At 36.9% G+C, this 24,338-nt stretch overlaps 1 protein-coding gene across 7 annotated transcripts in view; it reads right to left on the bottom strand.

Moving 5' to 3' along the window:
• Positions 1-13,590: 13,590 nt before the first annotated feature.
• The window catches only part of LOC149554205 (DEAD/DEAH box RNA helicase family protein), a 315,874-nt gene continuing 305,126 nt past the window's right edge, over positions 13,591-24,338 (bottom strand). For all 7 annotated transcript variants that reach the window (XM_089789445.1, XM_089789449.1, XM_089789446.1 and 4 more), the window contains one exon: positions 13,591-14,144. In XM_089789445.1, the coding sequence (XP_089645571.1) occupies positions 14,052-14,144 (93 nt within the window). In that variant the 3' untranslated portion in view covers positions 13,591-14,051. The remainder of the gene's footprint in view (positions 14,145-24,338) is intronic.

Below are 24,338 nucleotides of genomic sequence, written 5' to 3'. Positions count from 1 at the left end.
TAATTACACAACCCTCATCACTGAGTTGCCCTGCTGAAATTAAATTCTTACTCAGCTTTGAAACATGTCTTACCTCATGTAGTAGCCAATGATTCTCATTCTGCAAATTAATCTTAACTTTTCCTTTTCCAACAATCTGAAAAGGTTCATTATCTCCCAAATAAACAAGCCCAAAATCCCCTTGGACATAATCAATGAAATAACCTCTATGAGTTGTAGCATGAAATGAAGCACTAGAATCTAAAACCCATGAATCATCAACACTTTCTAAAGATAGAAGTAAACATCCTCTTCAGATTTGTTACTTACCACATTTGCCTCCTTGTTCCCTTCTGGTACCAGCAATCTCTTAGTCCTTTGGATTGAAACCTCTTCCCCTTTGACTTTCCTCTTGATTTTTCATGATTTCTGAAATTATTTCCTCTCTCAGTCGTTCTTCCTCTACTTTGTGTGTTCAAAGCACTTCCTAGTGTAGATCCACTTGAGGTTTTCCTATGAGTTTTCTCACTCAAAATAACACTGATCACATCATCATATTTTAGGGTATTAGATCCAAAAATAGAATTACTCATAGCTATTACCAAGTCATTTCAACTTTTGGGCGAAGAACACAAAATCAAGAGAGCCCTAACTTCTTCATCAAAATTGATGCCCACAGAAGATAACTGACTACTAATAATATTAAACTCATTTAAATGATCCACAATAGATCCACCTTCTGCCATTTTCATATTAAATAAATGCTTCATGAGAAATACCTTATTTGAAGCGGAGGGCTTTTCATAGAGTTTCTCTAGGGTTTACATCAACCCTTCTTTTGTCTTTGCTTTTGTAATATTAAATGCCACTGATGGTTCCATACATAATCAAATGCTTCCAAGTGTCTTTTTTTCTAAAAGAGTTTAGTCGTCATTTGTCATAGAACCCTGATTCTTGGTTTTTCCTTCCTACAACTTTCATAAATCCCTTTGATAAAGATAATCCTCAATTTGCATTTTCCATAACTAAAAGTTCTACCTATTAAACTTATCAACCCTCATTTTACCCTCGTCTACCATCACTCCCACTCAACTGTGAGACCTTTTTGTAGAGGATCGCTAAAAAAAATGATGATGGTCTGGCTAAAAAAAATGACACCGTCTAGCTCTGATACCACTTGTTAGGATTAATCTTAGACATAAATAACAATTACATGCAAATATAACCAATGCCAAAAAAAAGTAGATCACATAGAAGAGAACACAAGATACCAAGATTTTACGTGGTTCACCCAATCCCTAGGCTATGTCCACCAACAGAAAGTTCAATATTATTATTATTCAGTGATTACAACTTGATTACAATCCGTAATCCCTTACAACTCAATACCACCGCAAGAAGCTAAAATATCACCATTACATTATGGAATCCCTAACCCTAAGCCTTTTTATACAAGCTTTTGCTGCTTACAAAATTAGGGCTAGAATAAGTTGTCCAATAGGAAAAATAGTAGTCAGCGCTACCCCCAAACTCCCATAGAAATAATATGGGGAGAAAACCACACCAAATAAACCTCCAAATTTGATTAGGTTCCATATCACAACAAAGGTAATAACTCACCACAACAATAGTTGGTCTTTCTAACTTGGGCTTTACATAATTGATATATCACTATTAAAACCCTCCAAGTAATAAAGAAAGACACAATCTATAGAAGGTATTACAATGACATGAATTATAATCCATAACATTTTTTGAATGACTTTGTAAGATGCATTATGTATCAAAAAATACTTGATCACAGTAGAAATGTAGATCATAAGGCCATGAAAGAAATGAAGGTATGAAATGGATGATTTTGGAGTAGTTCATAAACAAACTTAGAAATCAATATGCATGTACCATCATTCAAGATCAAATGGGTGTGTGTTGGAGCCGTTCCTTTTCCTTTCCATTTCTTGCTTATTCACTTAAAAAGATCATTGCAGAGATTGAAATCACAAGGGAATGACAACAATAGAAATGTTAATCAAAAGGGCATCACAGGGGAAAAAATATATCATCACATATCGTTAAATGTCTATGCCTATACCATTCCAGAAATGAAAAAATAAAATCACATTTACATACCTATGAGATTAAGGATGAATTGAAGGTGCATTGCAAATTTGGTTTTCATGCAAGACCAACTCCTAATGGTTTTCATGCGGGTCATATCGACATCTATATAAACACATTCAAGTGAGGTCCTTTTTAAAACTTATATCCCCAACATTATCATAATATTGATAGATCCATCGTTATTGTGATAGTATCGAGGATACTTTAAAAAAAGCAAGCAAGTTCACATTGAAATGGCTTTTCCATTGCAAGTCGCCACAAATGGGCATCATAAATTAAACCCAAATGTTGTAGAGCTACACCTCAAAAGTGGAATCAAGGAAATTGATCCTTTCATTTCCAATTCTAAGGATAATAGATCTAAGAAGATTGGTGCCAACCAAGTGATAAAGGAACACTAATGCAAGAAAATATCTAATGATTATAGAATGAGAGAAACAACACAAAAGTTATTAATACTCTACTATAGCAAGAGCTGTGAAAAAGAATCGATAAATTAAATGTGATGAAGTAGAGAGAGTGATTAAATGACTCACCTTGAAAATGAAGATAAATATTATTAGAAAGTAAAGGCCACCAAGATAATTGAGGGGGGGGTCGGATTATATGCCTAAAACACCTCTCACTGTCTTTATTAATTTTGAAACATGTAAACAATAGATGTAACAACCATAGAAAGATAACCATGCACAATAACACTAGATATGTTAACTATGGAAACCCTTGATCAGAGGGAGAACCTAATGGGGATGGTACCCACAAAATGATGTACTTATATTAAAATTCCTATGAAAGGATAGACCATGTTAGCAGTTAATGAAATACAATCACTACATATGACTCCCTATTAGGAGATTCCAACCCTGTTAGGAGCAAAAAGGAGCACAACTAAACTTACTATCCAAATAGCCTCAGAAATTGACATTGTACAAGGTAGGAGAATCCTGAAAGGAGATTTACTAGCCCCCAATAAATGATCACACAACAAAATATAAACAATAACACAAAGATTTAGATCCACAATAATGCCAATTCTCATAAAAAATGATAAGACTTACATCCAACATGCCCAACTGTAAAGCCTTTCAGGTTATGGCCAAATACATAAGCAATTACAATAGTAATTTTGCAAGACCTCGCAAGATTCAAACCCTAGCTAGTCTAGATCCACAATCTTGTAGATTCCCCAAGAAGAATCTAAACTTGTGCTTGCGAGCCACAAAGCAACCTTCTTGTTTCCCAACCCGTAACTACTAGCTCTACTAACAAACTTTTATCTCTCAGTTGCTTTTGCTTTCTCCATGCTGGATGAATTATCCATATAGAATTCACAAGACCCTCTACTTATACTAAACCAAGCCATAGGTTGTCCTAGAAAATTAAATTAAATAAACACTCACATATTAAATAACCCTCAAGCAACAAGTTGCTCTCTAATAGAAATTAAACACAAAATGCCTTAGTCAGTTGACAACACCCATTAAATGCACCTAGGATAAAGATCCAAGGCCCAAATAAGTCCACACGCCTCTCTAGATCGATCCATGTCACAATTACACACATTAAATGCACTACGTCAATCGATCCAATTTGCAAAACATAATTTGGCAAACTACACTACAGGGCATTAGTAAAAATTCTAGCCAAGTATTGTCGAGATCCTTCAGGTGTCGAGTACCTTCAATGACCAAATTCATTTAGGGGATGACCATGCCAGGCATTTTTGAGAAAATATTTACATCAAGCTTCTTTAGAGATTGAACCCCTTGGACAACACTACAATCGAGAATTGATCAATAGCGACTGAGTATCAACCTTCTTACAACCAAGTCCTCCAACTCCAAGGTCAAAACACCTCAAGCATGCAGAATTTGCAACTTCCCTAGGATGATCCTACATCAAAGTCTTACAAAATTACTCTTATAATTACTTATGTATTTGGTTGTAACCCATAAGGCCTTACATCTGGGCATGTTGGTAGAAAATCTTATGATTCTATTATGAAAATTGACATTACTGTGGATCTAAACCTTTATTTATATTCTGCTATGTGGTTATTTGTTGGGGGCTAGGACATCTCCTTTGGGGATTCTCTTGCCTTGTACTATGTTAGGTGGTATTAGAGAAAAAGTTGGATTTGGTTGATCTTGTGGATTTTTTGCTTTGGGTTTAGAAAGATCTTGGAAGATGCCCCCAAGAAGATTGGACCCTAAGGTGATTGATGATCTCTATGATGCTATAGAGACTAAGATTTCCAAGAAGGTGAGATTAGATTTTAGATCTGAGATGGATTTGATGAAGAATGAGACGTTGAGAGTTGTCATTGGTGTACAAAGGAGTGTGGGTACTGAGGATGGTTATGAGGAATTTCAAGAAGACTTTGAAGTTGTTGGATCTAGTGGTGAAGACATAACTGATCAAATGGAGAGGCCTATGGAAGATACAGTTGGTTGGTTGGAAAGATCTAGAAGTCAAACAAAACTGAAGCACAAGATGGATGTTTCAAATTTCTTAGGTACTTTGAATCCTAAAGACCTGATTGATTAGATTGGTGTGCTAGAAGACTAGTTTAAGTTAGAGGATATTGGTGACCTACTCAGAGTGAGTTTTGCGCAAACTAAGTTGAAAGGACATGTTGCTCTTTGGTGGAAAGAATTGCAAAGAGATAGAGAAGAAGAAGGTGAAATAACAATAACTCGTTGGAGGTTAATGGTAACTAAATTAAAGGCTAAGTTCATTCTAGCTGATTATGAACTTCAGTTATTTAAGACAATCCAAAATCTAAAACAGAAGGATATTTCTGTCAAGGATTACATCAAGGAGTTTTGTGATTTAACAATTTGGTCTAAACATAGAGAACTATCTAAGGAGAAGGTCGCTTAGTAGATTAATGGTTTGAGATTCAATATGCAAATCATAAGAAATCGACAAGATGTGGATGGAGCTAACACCTTAAGATCATTGGCTATTGGCATTTCCCCTATTCTTTAGACCCCTCCACCTAAGAGTGGCTCTTCTAGACTGAGTTGGTTCAATTTGTCTATAGGTAAGTAAAAGGAACATAGTGCCAATGAATATTTTAGTGGAAGATGTGGAAGGAAAATACTTAGGTAAACTATGTAAAAGAAAAAATTCTAAGATAGAAACTTTGTTAGAAGTGAACGAGAAAATAGCACACTGGGTAGCTAATGTGTATAAACCTATTGCAGATAAAAACCTTGATGATATTATGCCTCAAGATTATACACTGGAGAATACTGTTCTTGGATCGACATCCAAAGTTGTTGATATGAAGATCCTAGATGTTGGTCATGCAAGGGTCACTAGTCGAATTTGAAAAGAGTCGAAGGAAGAGGAGTTGAAGTAGTCTTTCTATTTGTTGGCAAATCAATATATCCATACGCTACAAAATTTTGAGGCCGAAGCACCTCCTAATGCCATTTCCATGATCAATTTCACTTCTCTAGCAAACCAACATTTCATCGACTAGGTAAAAAGAGACACGTCAGTCTCCCATGCGTTTGATGAATGGATTGAATCTGTTATCTCTTGTTAAGGCCAATTTCATCTCCCATCTCACTGAAATGAAAATAAAAGTCGACTAGATGATAGTTGATCTGGAATCAAAGTCGAGCGCTTGGGAGGTAGAGAAAGAGAAATGGGATGAGATTATCATCCATATCATTGAGGTTCAGGAGTATAGAGTAGATATATTCCTAGCTGAAAAACCAAACACCAGCGTAAACATTGATTTCCTGTATGTGTTCAGGACTAATCTAAAGTGGAGAAATATGGTGATTGAATAGTGATTGGATGAGTGTTTAGAGTTGGTGAAAGAGTTGGAATGTCTAAAGCAAATCTTAGACAATGGCCAATTGTATCGATGTCAAAATCATGGGAAATGACGATAAACCAAATAAAGATTTGAAGGATATATGTTCTGCCTCCTAGAATAAATTGAAGGCCATGAAATAAGTTAAAGAAGTCTTAGTCACGAACTTTTCTATTATGGCTTGAGAAGATTCCATTATAATCATCTGATGGTTCAATATTAAAAGCTAGAGCATGCTCGCAAGGTGATCACCATATGGCAATTGAGAACAGAGCAACTAGGAGTACCCTAACAAAGGGAGATAATCAATTTTGAAGTAGCCTACAAAGAACGAAAAGAAGCAAGTGGAAATTTCCCTACATACCAAGGACATTGAGTTGATCCGACCATCACAACTGGCCATTAGATTAAGTCTAGAGGCCTCTGGCCAATAGTTGTTTCTTTCTTATTAAACCATTTCCAAGTTGTTTAGTTTAAGACTATAGCAAGTAATAACTCTTTTTTGGAGTTAGTTTTACAAACTACTCTAAGGTGCTGCATGGTTATTTATATTATTTTAACTAATAATTTTGGGGTTGATACTCTGGGCATATTTTGGAGATAGTTAGTCTTAAGACTTTATCAAAGAAAATACTTTTGATGGTGTCATCTTCATATGAATTAATATAAGATGATGACGAATCTGTTGGTTCCTCATGTATTGTTATCACTTGCTTAAAATCTTCATATGGAATGTAATCTTGGTTTTGGTATCAATTTCTTGTTACTTTTGTAGATGACATTTGAGTTTGTTATGTTCAATAAAATGATCGGCTTATGTGGTTCTTAATTCTATAAGTCTTGCGACTTATTTGTGAAATTATCCTCCTTTTAGCAATGCTTTTACATGTTTGTGGAAAAGTGTTTTGAATGCCTTTAGTTCTTTCTGGTTAAAGAAGCATATTTCTTTTCACTCTTTTAAAATAAAGGAACTCATTGTTGGATTTATTTTGGAGTGAGTTGTGCCTCTAAACACAGAGAATTATATTGTAGAACTCATTTGTTGTGGAGTAGTTTTTCTTGCAATCAGAATACATATCAGTAAAAAGGGAAAAACTATTCACTAACAATATAAATGTGTGAGTCCTATGTCTAGGACTTTGTCTTCTCATTCTCCTACCAATAACGAAGGGAATGTGGTGCACCATGTTGAGAGTGAATAATGGAACACAGTTTTGATCATAAGTCAGTGTCCCTACAGATAGCACTTGAAAAATTCCAAACATGAGAAAAAAACTCTTTGATTTGGCATTTTTCCTTCCCTTATCTTAGGTTATTTTGATTAAAGGTGGTCTTGCTCCCTTTTCTCCAAACACCAACCATAAAGAGATGACTTTCGAAATGCTAGCTGTTGTTTTATAGTGCACACCCCATCCCACCACTACAACACTTCCAGAACTGCCCCTTGTTGATCAACACGAGTCGTGAACTAGGGGATCAATAAGCATATTTGAAAACAAAAGCACGGGAGCTAGTTTCATTACTTGTTTCAAACAATATTAAGATTTTATAGAAATTTCATATGCAAATGACATGCAAATCTCCACCTAATATATGTAATGTATTAAATATATCAATGTTAAAGGCAATAATATAATGAAGGAAAGAATTACTAGTAGAGGGTTTCAATGAAGTAGGAAATCTATGCCATGTTTTCTAAAATCTACAATTGAAATATGTCATGAACTAATTGGGTAATATTTTGATCCTAGTCAATTGTTCTAAAAGTGCTAAAAAATAACTTTTATCTTCAAAATGTTTTCACAACTATTTACCTAAGACCAAAATTTTGATAACATCATCCTCTATAATGCCATGAATATTGTAAACATTTAAAACTTCATGGATGTGTTATACATTGGAAATGAAAGTTTCGCTAGCAAAATCTATTAAAAAAGTAATGCACCCATTGGTATATCATGTCTTTTTGGTTAATATGAGGGGGCATCCACTATTAAAGGTAGAAAAAATTGATTCCTAGGGTCTACCATGTGAGATAATGGTCTATTTATATAAGTGAATAGAACCCTAGGGTGCAATGTTCAGTTAATTGGAGGAGTAGAAAGAGATTTAGGGGATGAAGAAAATGCTTCTATACCCCTTACTAGTAATAAAGAGAGTTTACTTCTCCTTTTTTTCTAGAGACTAAAAATGAGAGTTTGATATATTGGAAATTGCCACTAAATGATGCCCTTGTTTAAATTATTTGCATGAATAACAACAATGTTGTTGATGAACCAAAATGTAGAGATAGAGTACCCAAGTGGTTGAATGTGAGACTCTTGAAGGATGAGATGAGTCTTCTTGTATCTTATTGAAATTTTCTCCCATCAGGGGTACCAAAAAATTGTTAACACAAAACTTTGGATCCTTGATTGATATATATCCCTTAAAAATCCCTATGAATTATTTAGTGCAACTCCAAGTGTGGGTCTTGTGTGTATGAGATTGAATCTCTAGAGGAGGTCGACTTCCTTTCTAATTTGGGTGTAGTGCTGAACCAACCCAACACTTGAAACTACTTCTAGCTTAATATATTAACTTTTAGAGAAATAGAATAAAATAAAGAAAGAGTGATGCACAAAGATAAAAATATATTCTCTTTCTTCTTATGAATGCACTATATTTGTATAGAAATACCTAAATTTACATAATTCTTGAATTACCGACTTCCAAGTCAACATGAAGGGTAATATTTAATAAGAATTTGCAAGGAAATAAACATTCACAAAGAGAGATATCATGTATGTCAACACAAACATACAGTTTGGAAATAGATGAAACATATCCAAATAAGAAGGCCATAAAAGTTCCACATTTTTCAAGAGAAACAGATAAAACAAGCATATTTATCAACACAATGCAAACCAAATTTATAGTTTGTTGGGTAATAGACTGTCCTTGACAATAAACAAGTTTATGACTCTATGTCTCTTTTTTCTGAAGAACAAATCTTATAATCAACAAGGAAACCTTTGATAGATTTTCCCTCTAAATTTTGACAAGGCACAACTCCCTCACAATAATCTTCAATGAATCTAAAATTATACTAAACTTACATACACTTTAAAGAATGAATGGCTTTAATATTCATTAGATAAACACATTCATACAATAAACCACATTACTATTGGATTCACAAATACTCAACAAAAAATGAAATAGATCTTGAACAACTAAATCATGTTCCAACAAATATGCTAAAACAAAAATGAATGTATACTAAAAAATGATAGATTTGATCAATTTCCACATCATCAATTTCTCAAACAGATAAATTTTAAAGAACAATCAAAATTACCATTAAATTTTCATTCATAGATTCATTCAAAATTTAGTATGCCATGTAATGTTCTTCTATTCTAGTAAATCCAGAAATTAGAACCTCTATCAATCTTATGATAAACATTATATAGTTTTACATAACCATAGTTTGTTAAACTTATGAGTTAAGATTAATTCAAGTCCGATGAGAAATTGAAAATAATTAAAATTGTCCCAAAGATTACTATCTTCTGCCTAACTGCTTGAATTCCAAAAACTATCCATTTCTAATCTATCCCTAAGAGGCAACTGGCTAAGCAACAAATCTGACTATTGCAGGTCGAGTAAAAGAATTATGAGCATGCTTTCATTCCTTGTGAAGTCCAACAAATCCCTAGATCACCTAAAAATCAAGGATGTTAATGTGTGTCATCCTCAGTCTCCACACATCCCTTTTGTGTTTGATTTCTTTGATCCTTGTCGTACGAGTAGGTAAATGCTTTGAACACATACAAAAAAGCCTCTATATGTACCAATTTTGAGATGTCTTATGTTGCTATCATTTTGGCTTCCTTCACCTTTTCAACCTTTTCTTTCAGATTCTAGAGTGTAGAATTCTCATCTTTATCCACTTCTCCATTTTTGAAATATATAGACCATGGTTACATCTCAACTCCTCAAGAGGAACTTGAGTGAGTTCTATCAATTCACTTTTGAGTCTATTGTACTTGGTTTCCCCCTATTTCACAATTGAGTTCCTCCATTCCACATTATTGTTAGTTTAGGTAGCTTGGACAACTGTTCATCCATATGCGATTAATTAGCAAATAACTATTTTACTAACTAATGGGTTAGAGTTGAGACAAATATTTGTTAATTAATTGACTCCTTCTAGAAGCAACTAGTAACCTATTTGTTATGTTGTTTTAATCAAGAAGCAACTAAAAACTTCTTGGCTAGGTTGTCTTTAATCAAGAAGCAACTAGAAACCTCTTGGTTAGGTAGTATAAAAGGGGGTCAAGGGAGGTATTTGGAGAACACAAGTTTGTAGAAGCATTTGCAATGTTAGCAAATGAGTTGGTAGTGATAGCAAACAGTCTTGCAATGTTAGCAATGGCATAGTGATAGCGTTGGGGATAGCAGTGGGGAATATCAGTGGGAGAAAATAGGAGAATGTTTAAATTCTGTCAATGAGAGGCAAGGAATTTTGTATCTCTTGATTTGCTTTAGTTAATGTATTTTTCATCTACAAAACTGGTTTTCCCTTAGGGGTTTTTTCAAGTGACAATTTGTCCAAAAATATTGTGTTCATTGTGCTGTGAATTTCTTTCTATATTTTATTGATGGAGTTGCAGTTGTGTTATTTTTCAATATAAGTTGTGAATTTATTTTCAATAGTTTAATAATAATTTAAGATAGGAGATTAATAATCAGGGACTCAAATAGTGTTAATTTTCACAATTATTTTTGCACGTGTCAAGCACATTCTCATCTAAACAATTTCAAGGCTTCTCAACCAGAAACATTACCACATCATACCTTTGTATTTCTTGCATGTGATTCAACAATAGTTCATTTATTTTCTTCTTTCTCCCACACTAGAAGTCAACTCTCCAATTTCCAACTAGTAGCTCTCAATTCTTTGTAGACATAATTTTTTCCTTGTTGGATGCTATTTTCTAGCCATTATTTAACACTCCTACAATCATTTTTCTATTCTTCACCTAGTCTAGTAACTTTTGACTGGTAGGTGATTTTGGGTCAAATGATTGAGTAAATCGAGTTAATGGTTGTGGGCTAGGACCTAATATGGTGTCAATGTATTCTTCCATTGCCTTCAACATTTTTTTGAGTTCCCTCTCATCTTCCTCATCTTTCCATGAGCAATTCAATACCTCTTTTTGCAAAAGCTTTAAAAAGATAGTAATCCATCTTCTTATCTACCACTTCAATATCTACCTTTTCCAACTTGAAATCCCCTACAATGGGTTCTTGAACTGCTTTATTTTTCAAGGGCTTGGCTATCTCTAAAACCCACCCACCAATCTAATAATCTACAACCATTTTAGAGGCGGTCTTGAACTTATTAGACTTAGGTCTCATTTATAGATGCTTACTCACCATGTCATCTAGACGTAGGAAAATGGGGATGGATTTCCTCTACTTTTTCATAGAAGCTTCTAACAATTTTGGGGCAAAATCAAGTTTGTTTATTGGAGTAGGTTGCTTGGATGTAGGATTCATCATACTTAGGGCTTGAGTGAAGTTTGTGGTATCATCCAAATCTATGGTGACCCATGATTGGTAATCCATTCCCAACTTAGAAGATTCGTCTTCATCCTCTGCAATTTTCTTATTTTCTTCCTCGCCCAAATCAAAGTCAACCAACCCTATTCGTGGTTCCATTTCCTTCCTTTTTTATTCTCGACCTAGTAACTCTAATAAGGGAAGCAATGGCTCAAGGACTGATGGGTTTCCTTTTAGGAACTGAGTTTTTTACTTTAATTTTTAGTTCACCTATGCCACAAATGCAAACACTTTTATCAACAATTTTTGCATGAGATTTTTTCCCTTTAGAAATCTTCATAGACCTTAGCTCCCAAGATTGATACTTATGAGACTTGTTTTCATTAAGCCATTTTTTTGTTCTTCTGATGATAGGAAATGTTTTGAGCTCTATATTATCAATCTTGTGTAATGATTAATCAATCTCTAGCATTAGAATTGTAATCACCCAATTTTGGTCTAGTAAATCACAAGCCCCCCTTTTGAGTATTTTTAACCTATATACTAGACCATTATTATACACTAAATTTAATTTTATGTAATTATTTAATCGATAATCCTTGATCAAATCATCACATAATTATTTATTTGATTATATCCTAAAGTCTGACCACTTTATCCTTAGTTTATTTAATTAAAAGAGCATGTCCCCTGCGCACATGAAATCACTTTTCTATAAGTAAATAAATAACTAGATAAATAAGTAGAAAATCCCATCACTTAAAAGTGCAATTTCCAATGAGTAGAATCTTTTGATTTTTCAAAAGACTTTTTGCCTCTTTATCTCAACCACTCATTGTTTTGCCTCTTTATCTCAACCACTCCTTTTGCCTCTTTATACATGAGCACATGGATCAACCAAGAATCAATCTCCACAATTGCTCATTCTTTTGCCTCTTACTCTTGAGTGTGCACTCATTTCCTAATCACTTTAAAAGGAGGTACTCTCCTCACTCTTTAATCCCATCTTTGCTTGAGCCATTTTTATGTTGCCACTTTGCCATTTTCTTCTTGAGGACTTGCATTACTTTCTTGTATCTAGCTTAATTAGGACGGATAGTAATATTTTATCTTGTTAGCTTAGTTTTACTTTACTTGCACTCTTGCATCTCTTGCATATCATTAGGTTAGTTTTGCATTTGCATATCATCATGGAGATCTTGAAAACTAGCATACTCATTGTTTCATATCTTTTGAACCTTCCATCCTATTGTGCACCTTGCAAGGGTCTTACTTATTGGGTTCATTTGAGAGCCACCATTGTAATCTCTTAATTGATTCTTACATGACATAGAGAGAAAGCTATAAGCTACCATTTGGGACTCCATATCCATTGGATTTCTCAAATACAAGGGTTAATAGAAGCATCCATATTTTTTGTTACCTAGGAATTAGTTAAGCTTTATCTACACGTTTGTGCTTCCTTCTAAAAATTCCTAAGAAAGGGTCTTCCTCTCTCGGTTTGATTTGGCCTTTTACCAAAAAACAAAATGACTTGGGAGGCATCGGATGAAAAAATTAGGAGATGTGTAAAGCAGAGGAACGTTGGAAATGAATCCCATTGGAATGCCACTATGTGGGGGGTAGGGCCTTGGGGTTTGGTTTGGAACGAGAATATTACTGGGGAACAAAGCAGGGGAGGGAGCCTAAAATGACCAATGAACAATATTTCCAAATCTTTCATGCTCAAGTTTCCACTATTGTTGAAGGGCCTAATAATTGTGATGTCAGGAGCAAGTGGTATTAACAACCATTATTGAGCCAGATACTTGCAAATTAAGTGAACAAATTTTACCAACAGTTCCATTGTGTTTTTTCTCAGCTCAAAATCTAACTTTTGTCCACACCATGACCTCACCCTTGTCATTTGATTCTTGCTTTAATTGTTTGTTGTATGCCTAGTTTAAGTGACCATTCTTGTGTCTTTAAAACCCTAAATCTTACCCATACTTGAAATTTATATTTATTTTGTATCATATTACAAAATAAATAATAAATTTAATTGATATAACATTAAAGAAAATAGTTAATATAAAATGAAATTAGAAACTTGAATCAATTGCCCCACATTTATACACTCATATCTATATTAGATTTCAATCATCTGAAATGTTTGAAGCATACAATGTTCATTGCAATTGGAACAGACAAATCTTTCCAACAAATACATGTTAGTTGCCTTTCATAGAAAGGCCTTTGATAAGAAAGCTGGATTAAAGTTTTATGGTGAGCTTTACAGAAAGAAAAGTGTTACTTTCGCTTCCTTTTAGGTTAGATTTGTCAATATAATGTTAATTTTTTGGTCTCAAAGAATATACACCCAAAATACATGATACAATGCTGCAAGGAAGTTACATCGTTACAGGTCTTCCTGAGAATAATATCATAAGAAACAAATAACAGAAATTACCTTTCCATTATCATTCTAATTCACAAATGATCTAAGGATTTACAAACTCATTTCCATGAAGCCTTATGGAACAAATGTATTCCAAGAATGCTGCCGGCTGAGTTCTCATTTCCATTGCCTTTATGGAACAAATGTATTCCAAGAATGCCGCATACTGAGTTCCGCCTTGAGCTGGGTTAATCCTTCCAAGTAATTGTTCTTTTTAAGAATGTCCTGCATCCGAAACATGCTTGAGCATTGAGAAAACATATCAAAAATCAAATGCATTTCCAGGCAGAACAGTCACAATATTCTTCAGAGATGGTCTGCTCTACACATTGTTTTGCAAGGTCACCTTAGACAACATTATTCTCGAGTATATACGTGCTAATATTTAGAATGAAAATGGCCCTACAATTCAAAGCTCCTAACATGCATAAATTAATTACATATCCAAGGAAGGAAATGATTTATTATAACAAATCACTCATAATGTCAAAAAATCATACTACTACATGTCTGAGGACACCTAGAATAAATATATATACAGATTCTTCAGATGGAGGACTGAATATTTTTCAAGGAATAAAATCCAGAAAATTGCACATTACAGAATTATGCTGGAAATATAGATAACAGATAGAAATTGCCTTTCTTAACAATCAATAATCAATGCATATACATGTAATTATGCTGAATCTCTATTGTACCATTATAAAACAAACAAGCAAGCATGCAGATCATAGTTGCCAGAAACGTGACGGGGAAGCCCCGTTTCATGTTGCGACATGTGAAATGGGTTTCCCATCATGCAACGGCCGTTTCTGTGTGGGAATACGGTTATAAATTCAAAAACTATTAATAATTTCTGTGGGGTGCATTGGGAATGTAACAGGCAGTAAAGTAGTAGTTTTAGTTTTGTTAAACTAGTTTTAATGGTTTTAGTTTTAGTATGTAAATGAAGTAACTCTTTCAGTCTTGTTAATGAAGTAGTAGTTCTAATTTTGTTAATATTTGGAAACATAGAGTGTTATTAATTTTCTTTTTAAAGTTTTTTAGATTTTATAAAATCTAGAGAATTACTTTAGTAACAGTCAACTATTAGTTTTTTATGCAGTTGAACGAGTAATTTATTAATACAATTTAAGATAGAATTAAGAATTAATTTGTAAGAAATAAATTAGCTTGGTTATATATATACATACGTTTCTTTTACGCAACCTTTCAAATTTTCGTTTATTGTCACTTTTACATTGCGGTTAAGTTTCTCGTTTCTTGTTTCTGGTAACATAGATGCAGATTCAATTCCTCAAAGCATCAGCCTCTATCTCGTACACAAAGCTAATAGACATGATGCATTCTAAAGCACCCCTGGAGTTGCATAGGTTGAAAATACAGTATTCCCTGGTTGGCATGGATCAGCTCATTTGCAAAATTGTGCGAATCTTGAATCATCTTGATGCTTCTATTGATTTCAGACATTATTAATCTAAAACAGGAACTGAAAAGATTTCACCTCACATATAGCTGTCTCTATTTTCATGCTGAAATTTCATATTGAGGAATTCTTTTCTAATATCCATAAACAAAATATCCTAGGGGCATGAACATATATGCCTTTCCTTCATTCATTATGAATAGCTGTTAACTTTGAAAGTGATTTTTTTCTTAGTTTCAACAAAATTCTCAACCTTTTTCTGGGGCTCCATTGGATACAGTAAAGCTGTTATGGAGCAGGTCGATCATGACTCTAAAACCCTAGAGTTCTAAAATTACTTTTTTCAGACTTTGTGAAGAATTTTGTAAAACATTCTCCTATGCAGGTTCTGCTTGAATGTATTTGAATGCTGATTCATAAAAAAAATCTATAATTTTCAAAGGTACTGTCACTTCAGCTAATACATTCCATGTAGATTTGCTTTAATGGTTAGAATTAATTTATAGTAAAGCTTGCAATAACACAAAGTTCTCGGTAATCACAATCAACCACCAAGTTTTATCCAAAAACATGCACATTTGAAGGGCGGAGGAAGAGCGTGAGACAAGGAAACACTGCACCTCCAGCAATTAATTCTTGTGCTAAGAAAATACAAAAGACATATTGTGCACACTCAAGAAGAGGGAGAAGGATCAGTAAGAAGATATCTCTGAATCAAGAAAGAAAGTGAAATATGATGGCGATTATAGAGAATTGTCAAAGAATCTTAGAGTCAACCACAAAGTAAAAGTCGAAATATCATCCAAAGCAGGAGTTGAGAGAGACGAAAACCATCTAGTGAGGAACCCACAATACGACGTACATGGCGTGAGTGGGAGGAACTCGCAAAAAACCTACCACTCCCTGACAAAGTAAAAAACAATCCATCTGTACAAGTAGTGTTAGATGAATAAGACTCGGAGAACAAATCCATGCAGAGTAGCTTGTAAGTACACTCTATACATGATGACTGAAATAAAAAGCGAAACCATGAGAACAAGGTTGCCTAAATATTCGAGAACTTGCACTACTTACAAATCCTATCTATAATAGAATAACCAAGAATAGGCGTGGCCATGCCTAAGACTTGAAGGAGGAGTGCAGGATGATAGTGGTGGTGTAGAGCACTTGCATGTGGCCGAGTATAGGTGTACTAGAATGTGGGAAAGAGCAAAGCATTCTTGTCAAGTTCTTGTGTCATGTGCCCTTCTCAACACTAGATAGTTGGGCGCCAATTTAATCTATCTCCACATCCGGATAGATTAATAACATTATTTAACAGGATGCCTACCAATCGCAACAGGAGTTTAATTTAATTTACTTCAAACTTTATTAAAGTGAGTGGAATTAACTCATTTTAATGTTATAAAGTTATTTACTTTATAAAATGACTTTAAGTGACTACAGGATGAAAATGAAGTTTTGATCCCACATTCCTTGCTCCTTGTGTTTTCCCTCACTTTGAGGCTATAAAGGAGAGCGTGCATTGGGATTAACAACATACACAAGAATTTATGAACTAAAATCCTCTGAGTTTTGGTTGCTTTAATGTGACTGTTTTGAGACATTGAGGACGAAATCCCTCAAAGTCTAGAAACACTAAGGGAGTTGGACATAGCCCCAATCTTCCTCCATATTTCAGATTACTTTGGTGTGGGCAGAAGTCAGCAATGGCATGAGAAAACAAACCAGGCAAATAAGTAAGTACAGTTGTTTTATATATATCTGGAAGGAATAGTTATATACAAGTGATTATTTGTAGGGTGGCTTGGTTGATAAAACTAGCACCCGGATAGTGTCATACGACTAAGACAGTAGCTAACTAGAAATGCATTGCATTATACTTACTAGCTGAGTTCTTTCTTGGGTCGGGTTTCACCATTCACGTATTGGAAGGAAGTATGATCTACCGTAGTTGGAGACCAACAAACGTGAGCCATGGCATTATTATGTCGTCGGTAGAAATTGTGTATCGGCCGACGGGTCCCTTCAGAAAGGAAATTGTGTATCGACCGACGGGTCCCTTCGGAAAGGTTCTTGTTATGTAGCCGACGGGTCCCTTCGGAAAGGTTTTTGTTATGTAGCGACATGTTGTATGTGGCCGACGGACTCCTTCGGGAAAGTTCTTCGAAAAGTATTTATAACCCCTTCGGGAAGCATTGTATTCAGGAGATCTTATCATTGAAGCATAATGTAATGTTCTGGCATATGCGAATAATAATAAGAAGAGTTTTGCTGTTCGTGTTCGTGTTCATTGTCTATGTGTAATTCTTAATTAATCTATGCAGTAAACATTTGGTGCCATTGCCCGATGGACCTGGTACGCAGGTAGGCGGATATGAATTAAATGCCGAATCAGTTGAACAAAGATAAGAGTAAGTTGAAGGAAAAAGATGACATACGCGTTGTGCACGAAAATTTAATTTTGGCTCAGCAGATAGAGTGTCGAAGGAGATTTCAGAAGATTGCCGATGGAAACAAGAGCGCAGAAGGATTGTTGAAGGAGACTCGACAACGGCTTGATTTGGTGGAAGAAGCGAGGGAGGAGTTTCTGAACCTGCATACGCCACGGGAAGAGAATCCTGACGGAAGGAGATCGACTCGCACAGCTCGGAGTGCCGAAGGAGCATGAGCGTGGAGTGACCTCTTCGTCCGAGATATACTTCTAAAACGAACAACTTCGGTTGACGAACCCTCTTCTTTACCAAACATCGCGAAAGTCCAAAACAGCGCGGAAGCCGAAAACAGCGCGAGTGTAGAAAACAGCGCAGGTGTGCGGAACAGCGCGGGTGTGCAAAACAGCGCGGGTGTAGAAAACAGCGCGGGTGTGCAGAACAGCGCGAGTGTGCAGAACAGCGCGAGTGTTTAGAACAGCGCGAGTGTTGGAAATAGCGCGGGTGTGCAGAACAGCACGAGTGTTCAAAATAGCATGGGAGCTCTAAACAGTGCGGGTGCTCAAAACAGCGCAGGAGTGCAAAACAGCACAGGTACACAAAAAAACCCTCAACATACAGTGATAATGGCAGGTCCGAAGGAAAAGTTGCCTAAATTTGATGGTGATGAAGCAGCTGATCCCATTCGACATTGTAAAACATGTGAAACCATCTGGAGGGAAAATGGCATAACAGATACAAATGAATGGATACAACAATTTCCCGCTACCCTACGGGGTGTTACGATTGATTGGTTTACTGATACTGATCCACAAAAGTTAGACAGTTGGGATAACATTAAGGAGTTCATTGCAGAATTTCAACTTTTGCGCGACGATAATGAAATTGTAGCGGAGATATTCAATACCAAACAAAAGAAGAATGAAACAGTACGGGTCTTCGCTAGGAGGTTGAAGGACTTAATCAGTAAAATGGAGAATAAATCGGCAGATGGACTCCAAAAAAGATGGTTCATTGAAGAAGACAAAGAAGAAGAAGAAGACAAAGAAGAAGAAGAAGACCAACTCATCAGATTCAGATGACGATGAGCCTTCAGGAGAAGATAGCAGCGACGATGACGAGGGAAGCAACAAGAAGGTCCGTGCCCTCCAGAAGGACATGCTTCGGATGATGAAAGAGTTCAAAAACATGAGCAAGGAGACTAAGGGCAATGACCTATGGTGTACAGAGAGCAAGAAAGAAGGCCATACCAAGGGATCATGCCCGAAAGATCAATTTTTTGAGATCTACCAGATTATGGGACACTCGGTAAAGGAATGCCCTTTCAATCTGAAAACAAGAACACCGCAGCAAGTGTTCCTCACGCAGAAGGCATCCCCGTCAGGAGGGAACGGGAACACCAGTACGGAAGGTGCCACATCGGGCGGATATAGAAACAACCGACACGATCAAAACAACAACAATAGCAGCAACAACAATAATGGTGAAAGAAGTCGAATCCTGTATGATGCGAATGGCTGACCGATAGTTCAATGCCGTGCATGCAATCTGTGGGGTCACTTTGCCCGAGAGTGCACAATGGCGAACACATCGAAGTTGCTATGCCGATGGTGTGGACCTGGCGATCATGATGATGCTAAGTGCCCGAAGTCTAGAGTAAACTTGATTACTGTCGAGACAGGCAAGAAAGAAGTTCTAGCAATCACTCGGAAGCAGGCAAAGCTATACCCTGATCCGATGGAGGAAAAGAAAAGACTGGAGGAAGCACAGGTAGAGATCCAGAGCGCAACGTAGGCAAAAATGGCACACCTGAAGGACACGCCTGGTACCTCCGTACGGAACTACGCAGAACAGAACATCGTACGAAAAATATTGCAAGCCGAGATACCCATCAAGATAAATGATCTGTTGCTTACTATGCCTCAGCTCCAATCGGCACTCACAAACATCGTCCCCGTTGCTAAACTCCCAGGAGAGCATGGAAGGGAGCAGGAAAGTGGAGCAAGTACAACGGACAAAAAGGAGAAGGAAAGTGGCGCAAGTGCAGAAGATCCAATGTTGTTAGCCCTCTCATCCGAACGCCATCCGACAGTCGTCGAAATGGGAATTCTCGGGACTGTATTGCCGGAAACGATTGTGGATGGAGGGTCCGGTGTCAATGTGTTGCCTGAAGACCCCTGGAAAAAGTTGGGACAACCAACGTTGTGGCCACCTACCTTCCAGTTGTTAACAGCCGATCAACATGGAATCAAGCCATTGGGAGTACTCATAGCGCAACAAGCGACAATTGGAACACAACTATTCCTGTTGGACTTCGTTGTGCTTCCTCTAAGGCGGAGAGGATATGATGCCATTCTGGGCCGGGGGTGGCTGATACAAGCCAAGGCAAAACACGATTGGAAGAAAAATACTTTATCACTTGAAAGCAAAGGGCGGAAGTATGTCATCGATCTACACACTCAGATGGTTGGAGAAGAAGCTCTATCGTCAGATTCCGAAGAAGAAGAGGATGAAAGGAGGCAAAATATGGAACTAGATCAGGAGAGAGTCCTATGATTGGAAGGAGATGACGATCTGGATTCAGTAAATGGTCTTTACCACTGGCAGATAGAGGATTACGAGCTCTTTCCAAGTTGTAATATGCTAAGGATCGACGAAGGTAAGAAAGAAGAAGGAAATGAATGTCCGAAGGAACACAGAGAAGCCGAAGGAGGAAATGAATGTCCGAAGGAACACAGAGAAGCCGACGGAGGAAATGAATGTTTGAAGAAACATGGAGAAGCCAACGGAGGAAATGAATGTTCAAAGCAACACAGAGAAGTTGAAGAAGGAAATGCGGATATGACTGAAGCAGAAGGATAGAACGTACAGTACGAACCCAAAAGAAGGAAAGATTCTACTGTACGACTGCGCAGGAAGAAAGTATTACGTCGAACCACAGATATAGCAGAAAGGTACCGGCGGCAAGGAAGACACATCATACGGTCCACACAGGAAACAAAGTGGAAGAGTTTAATAAAAGTTGCAATAGTATGGAGTGGACGTGTTATTCATAGCCAGAAGAGGCAGCGGACGGAGTCCATGGTACGGAGCTTCGGGAACAAACTGGGTGATATGGAGATGACACAGAACAGGCGTAGCAGGTTTCAACCAGGACAGTTGGCATTGAGGGATGATGGACGGAATAAGATCAACCCAAGCAAGTTCAGAGTTAAGTGGGTTGGACCATATCAAATTCGAGAAATGGGTGATAATGGAGTAGTAAAACAATGGACGCTAGACGGAAAGGAAGTTGCTAACACAGTGAATAGGTCAAAGTTGAATGTCTGCCATGAAAGAAGTAACGCACCTCCATGGATGAACAACTGAGAGAAGAAGACTGCAAGTATTGTACATATGTAAATATTGTACATAGTTGTCCAAAAAAAAAAAGAGGAAAAGTACTGTACGGTTTTCAGAGAAAAGTACCATACGGTTTCATATTTGAAGGGAAAAGTGCCGTATGGTTTCCATATTTGAAGAAAACAGTACCGTACGGATTTCATAGTTGAAGGGAAGAATACCGTACGGCTTCCATATTTGAAGGAAAATGTAGCACTGTACGGTTTTTCATATTTGAAGGTGTACGATTTTGCTGTAGTATGGTTTTTAATACAATGTACGGATTTTAACTGAAGGCTGGTGTACGGTTTGAGTATAGTATAGTTTTTTTTAGCAGTGTAAGGTTTTTAAAGAGCTGCATATTGTAACATTGGGACCACCGTACGGATTTTAATAGCTTGAGAAGGTTAACGTATGGACTTTATTGAAATCACCATACGGTATCCCAGTACGGATTTTCAACAACAGTTATGGTACGGATTTCTAGCATAGTGACTGTACGGATTTTTAAGGGGCTTGATCAATACGGATTTCTACATGTGCTGTACGGATTTTTGAGGAAAGCCATTGACACTGCGGATTTTGGCTATACGGCGTACAGAATTTGGAAGTAAAGATAGCGTACGAAAATTATAATTTGGAATGCGAGGTAATTGTACGGATTTTTCAAGCATATCATGTGTACGGATTTGGATTGCAAGATTACAGATTTTGAAGAGTGGGGTTTTGGCGTGCGGCTTCTATTGCATTCAGACTTTGGAGGACGTTACAGGATATTGCATAAGGAGTCGATATAGTGGTAGGATGTATGGTGTAAGGGTGACAGGAGGTTTTCTAAAAAAAAAAAAAGAACGTTGACAAATCAAGAATGCTCAGAATGAGTAACAGATGATGCCACAGGGTAGAGGAAGAACCAACGATTGCCAGAAAGAGTGTAGAATCGGCAGAAAATGACAGAAATGGTGACAGAAATGGTGCGTTCCGTGCAATTTTGTGTGGGTTTCAGAATGTCTCATTTGGTCTTGGCAACGAGGGGCGCTGCCCCTCAACCCCGTCGGGGGCGTTGCCCCTGGACCCCCAGTCGTTGCGGATATCAGTCGTGGGAGTCTGACCAATTGAGAAGAGTTGAAGTTGCTGCAGGCATGGACTTTTTGTGTACCAGAGGCACTAGGAGTAGGTGTTGGCCGGGAGGCTGTCTTGGTGGATGCGTAGAGAGCTCGGGAGGAGCTGATCATCCAGTTGGAGGCAGTGCAACGACACTTGGCTCAAGGTACCGAGGAGTAGGAAGCAGAGGAAGCTTATCAAGGTCAACTTGAGGAGTCAGTATTGTGTTAACAAAGGCTATAGATGCAACGGGATGAATGTGAAAGTGATGTGGCAGATCAATATTGTTGTATTAGTTGTTTGAGTTTTGTTCTGTAGTCGTTAGGAGACGACTTTTCTTTTTGGGGGGGGATGATGTCGTTGGTAGAAATTGCGTATCGGCCAACGGGTCCCTTCGGAAAGGTTCTTGTTATGTAGCCGACGGGTCCCTTCGGAAAGGTTCTTGTTATGTGGCCGACGGGTCCCTTCGGAAAGGTTTTTGTTGTATGTGACCGACGGACTCCTTCGGGAAAGTTCTTCGGAAAGTATTTATAACCCCTTCGGGAAGCATTGTATTCAGAAGATCTTATCATTGAAGCATAATGTAATGTTTTGGCATATGCGAATAATAATAAGAAGAGTTCCGCTATTCGTGTTCATGTTCATTGTCTGTGTGTAATTCTTAATTAATCTATGCGGTAAACATATTACAGGGGCAAACTTTAGCGCAGAGTTTCCCAGTAACCACAACCGGCAAGAAAAAGGTATTCCGAGTGTGGGAAAAGAGCTTCCTTGACTTGCATCGTGTAGCATGATAAAAACGTGAGTCGACTCTTCCAGTTGCCGCAGTTTATGATATCAGAAGAGATAGTGGTGAAGGCATGGTTTGGTATCTAACAATCACTGCCAGTCGGTTTACCAACAACACTCCTGGAGAACATTATTGTCGTGAACATTATTGTCGCCACAATACTGAATGTAACACATTACAGCAGTCTCAAAAGGAAAATGAACTTGGATGCATGACTCTTACGGCAATCTCACGAGCAAAAGGTCTGTTATGACTTACTCATAAAATCCATTTCGAGTTTGTTTATGAACTGGTCGATTGTTTTTAATTGCTGAATATTATATTAAGTTTGTGGCCACGTTCAAACTCAAGGTTGGAGAGAAACGTTTTTGTACTGTGGTATTAGTTTGTTATGTTCTGATATAAAATTACTTCCAGTGCTGGTTAAGACACTTATTAGTTATTAATCTGTGGTCTGCTCCCAACTGTTTGACATAATGACTCTTTGCATTATTCCATAGTTTGTTTTAATCTAACAAATCAGTGATCAGTATAGCAATTTTAAGGTTACTTCAGAAGCTTTGTGAACTGTCTGATAAAATTATACCCCAGTTATTCAGTTCTTGCTGATAAAAAGGAAAGAAAAGGGGTTATAGAATATTAGTGGTATCAAGGCTACAAGACCTGCCATCTTGTGGGAAACAATTAAATTTTTGCAGACTACTATCATCCTAAAATGACAGCTAAGAATGAGTAGAAGGCAGCATAAATTTAGTCACCTACAGCCGGAACAAGTAGATTCCTCAGTACACGTTGACGTTGAAGATAGTTTCTCGGTTGATGAGGAAATAACCTTGGAAACAAGTGGACAAGCTGATATTACTCAACAGATTGATCAATTGGAATAGGTTGAACCAGAAAATAATATTCAAATGGCACATAATGAAGATGAACAAGACAGGGAAGTACGAGAAACTTTACGAGCTATCAGTGATGGATAAAACAACATTGCAAATGCTATTCAACAGTTAGCAGGTACTATGCACTAGTTGCTTCTAGTCCAAAGAAGGGCTCGTAGTCATCATAATGGAGGTGGAAGTATAGCTGGAACTCCCCGAGCAGCTAGAGCTCCCACATAACACAGACAGACCTTTGATCTCAGTTTTTAATGTTGAAAAAGAGGAAGTTGTACCACCCGCAGCCCCAAATTTGTTACCAGATAATGTTATGGCAACATTTGATGAGTGGGATTTGTTTTTGGATGAAGTTAAACAAAATTTGACCTTCGTGCAGTATTTAAATCA

Source organism: Cupressus sempervirens, chromosome 6, assembly GCF_028749045.1.
Source record: "Cupressus sempervirens isolate cs-2001-9-10 chromosome 6, ASM2874904v1, whole genome shotgun sequence".
Classification (NCBI taxonomy): Eukaryota; Viridiplantae; Streptophyta; class Pinopsida; order Cupressales; family Cupressaceae; genus Cupressus; species Cupressus sempervirens.
The sequence above is the reverse complement of the archived record's forward strand: the minus strand, read 5'-3'. Positions and strand labels throughout refer to the sequence as shown.